This window comes from Bremia lactucae, linkage group LG12, assembly GCF_004359215.1.
Source record: "Bremia lactucae strain SF5 linkage group LG12, whole genome shotgun sequence".
NCBI classification, from domain to species: domain Eukaryota; phylum Oomycota; class Peronosporomycetes; order Peronosporales; family Peronosporaceae; genus Bremia; species Bremia lactucae.
Genome location: NC_090621.1, coordinates 4,568,701 through 4,571,699, shown reverse-complemented (window position 1 = coordinate 4,571,699; position 2,999 = coordinate 4,568,701). Strand labels below are relative to the sequence as shown.

General features: G+C 44.5%; 2 protein-coding genes across 2 annotated transcripts; both read left to right on the top strand.

Moving 5' to 3' along the window:
* Positions 1-1,123: 1,123 nt before the first annotated feature.
* Positions 1,124-1,381, top strand: CCR75_002774 (uncharacterized protein; the record flags this gene model as incomplete). Its single annotated transcript, XM_067960871.1, has 2 exons — positions 1,124-1,172; positions 1,194-1,381. The coding sequence occupies 2 exons, from the start codon at positions 1,124-1,126 to the stop codon at positions 1,379-1,381; spliced, it is 237 nt and encodes a 78-aa protein (XP_067820905.1).
* Positions 1,382-1,705: 324 nt separating this feature from the next.
* Positions 1,706-2,218, top strand: CCR75_002775 (uncharacterized protein; the record flags this gene model as incomplete). Its single annotated transcript, XM_067960872.1, has 1 exon — positions 1,706-2,218. One exon carries the CDS (start codon positions 1,706-1,708, stop codon positions 2,216-2,218), a length of 513 nt encoding a protein of 170 aa, XP_067820904.1.
* Between the last annotated feature and the right edge of the window lie 781 nt (positions 2,219-2,999).

The window sequence follows — 2,999 nt, the reverse complement described above, 5'->3', positions numbered from 1 at the left end:
TTTTGATTGGTAAAAAATAGGTATATATATTTTATACGATTAAATATAAATCAGTCTGAAAACTACTTCCTACTTGGTAAGTGCGCCCGAGGAGACGGATTACCGCTCCCGTAACGACACTTAACCAGAGTACTTAGTGCGTTGGGTGAGGTCGCTTGCGCGCTCACCACAACTACCTTACTGCACGCAAGAGAAGCTAATTAAACGGCTTCCTCGCTGTGCTAGGGTGTGTGTTAGGGTGTGTGTCTAAGTGGAGCGTGGCCGCATTACGACCTTCCCGCCTACAATGTCGCAGTCGCTAAACAATAAACTTACTGCATTTAAAACGCATCATGATCTCTTATAATTACCATGTACAACAGTACATTGTATAAGTGAAAGTATTGATTTGCATGCAATCAAGATTTAAGACTCTGTCGCCAATTTGAAATGCTGGCGGGCCGATGGCGACGTGGGACCTCGTATCTTTCGCGATTTAGATCAGAATTTGTGGGTTTTACGTCATCATACCTGCTTTTGCTAAATTATCTTCTGGAAAAAAAAGTACGGGAAAATGAGGAACCAGAAATGATGTCTACAAATGTTGGCATCGTATAACTATAGATCACTCGAAGGTCAAGACACCTTAATTCAATAAAAGTCATATGCTACGAGCTGCATTGATGCATACCATATTTCTTTGCGCCAGAAGATAATTCTTTCGAACAACAAAAAGTAAGTGGCTTTTTGTCGTAAAGCCGATGTCGCAATCGCTCCCATTGTATTGGTCATTCTGTCGAAGTAATACGACTGTCCATTTAGCTTTTTTTCGATATTTTTAAACTGCGAGGTCATACCCCTTGCGGTCGTGCGGTCGCTGGTAGATTTTCGGCACGAGCCAAGAAAAAGTCAGGATCGAAATCAAGTACCGCTCGCATCTCACGTGCGTCACCAACGTGTATTTGGAAGTGTAACACGCTGCTGGACGCAGTGGCTACAGCGCCCACGAGCTTATGTGCACAAACTCAGCGATGGCCAGGCTGCCCCGCCTATGAGTATGAACTTTATAGTAATGGACCCACCGCCGTAAGCAAGGCTCATCTCTCAAAGGAATTGCACAACTCTCCGGCTCGCAATAATTTTAATGCAGCTGACAAGAGAATTACACGTCATGCGTGCGACACGGTTGGAAAGTAATTTATGACAAGGTGTAGCGCTCGTGATGCAAATACACCGAGACGATATATATCGATGGGAATTTCTAACGCAGCGCCCACCGAAACGGCCCGATCGATCGTTGCAAAAAACAAGCTATGCTCGACGGAAAATTGGTATGCTACCGGCACGATACTGGCAGATTGTAGTTCTAGCGGAGACTTTGGAGTCGGGCGTAACCGAGTGAACATAGCAAGGCCATTCGGAACAGTATGACTTTTCGGCGTAAAGCAAGGCAAAAAAATAAATTTACTGTCTATAGTTCGGCGAGCATACTAATTTTCGAAAGTAGCAACATGATGGTCAGCATCTTCGCTGCATCGTCTTCCGTGGCATTGCTTCTTCCCTTGCAGCAGCAGCAGATAACATGGTATAGACTTAAAGCAAACGAAGTTCATTTTTAAATTCACTCACTACCCTACATCCCTTACAGCCTGCCCGTCTCGAGGCCGGACCAACCTCAGCAATAATTACAACTGCCGTGTCTGCACCCGCGTTTTCCATGCCCAGCATGCCACTGTCCGTGCACCCGCTCTCCTTCTCGCTCGAATTTTTCGATATTGACAATTTGAGCACAGAGCAACATACGCCAGTGTCGTCGGCCTCTTCGTCCTGTTCGGAGTTCGACAAGCCCAGCCAGATTCGAAAGGTAAAAAAGCGCTGCAGCGCTGCCAAGGTACTATCGGCTAAGCGGCTTTCAAGCGAGGAAAAACAGGCAAAAAACCGTCTCTTCGTCAAGCGCTGCTACTACAAGAAGCGAGAGGCACTGAAAAATTTACGCGATGAAGTGAATCAACTTGAAAGTCAATTTGCGATTGTGCTCAAACGCTGGCAAAAATGCAACGAGAATTTTGTTGATGCTTTTCGTGACGGCATTCGCCACATCACCCCAAAAGATCTATATGCCGAGCTTACGATTACACGTAATTTTCTTATCGAGGAGCAACAGCAACTAAGCGTGCGCTTAGCAGACCGTCACCTCTTCCGTCAGCGGCTACAGCAACTCTACGAGCCCACACTTTGATTGCATAAGCCTTGCCAGTGTCTCCACAAACCATATTGCGTTTGATTGTGTTGCCCTAAGTGGCCATATTGTTTCGTACAGAGCAGCAAGTCGTTTTAGCTTACGACAAAGCAGGCTGGAATTGTTAATATCTAAACTTATAAACGTAGAAACCAATAAATATATCAAAACCAATCGTTCATTAAGTAAATTAATTCATGCAATACAATCAAGTGATGCGCAAATTTGGAACGGGTGGCATCAATGAAATTTGTACTATTGATGTCCACTTAAGATAGCTGAGTGTTGGGTGCCGCTTGACGTGCTTTAAATAATTGAATCATGCGGTCACTCAAGTTTGTTTAAGCTTCATTTGTACTTCTACGAGATAGAATCCCCGACTTAAAGCCAATCAGAACGCATAATAAATAAATGCACCCCGTGTTCCATAAATCAAAGCATTTGCGATGTGTAGTGACTGGACTAAACCCACAACACTGTTCTGCATCACCATGTACAATGAAGGTCTCAACAGCTTTAGGCGACGCTCAGAAACTTGCCAAGAATTTGGCTCACCTCGTGGACCAAAATATTAAAGATAAAAGGAAATTCTACCCAGGTGAAGACGCTTGGCAAAATGCTTTAGTGTGTATCTTGGCTGACGGTGGCTAGCAAATATACGATGAGATGCTTACGTATCTCAGAGCCATCGGACAAAACAACAAGATTTGCTTAAGATCAATACTGCCGGCATTGGTGTCCAGTGCCACTTATTTGAGCACACACTGCAACTTCCTGCGAA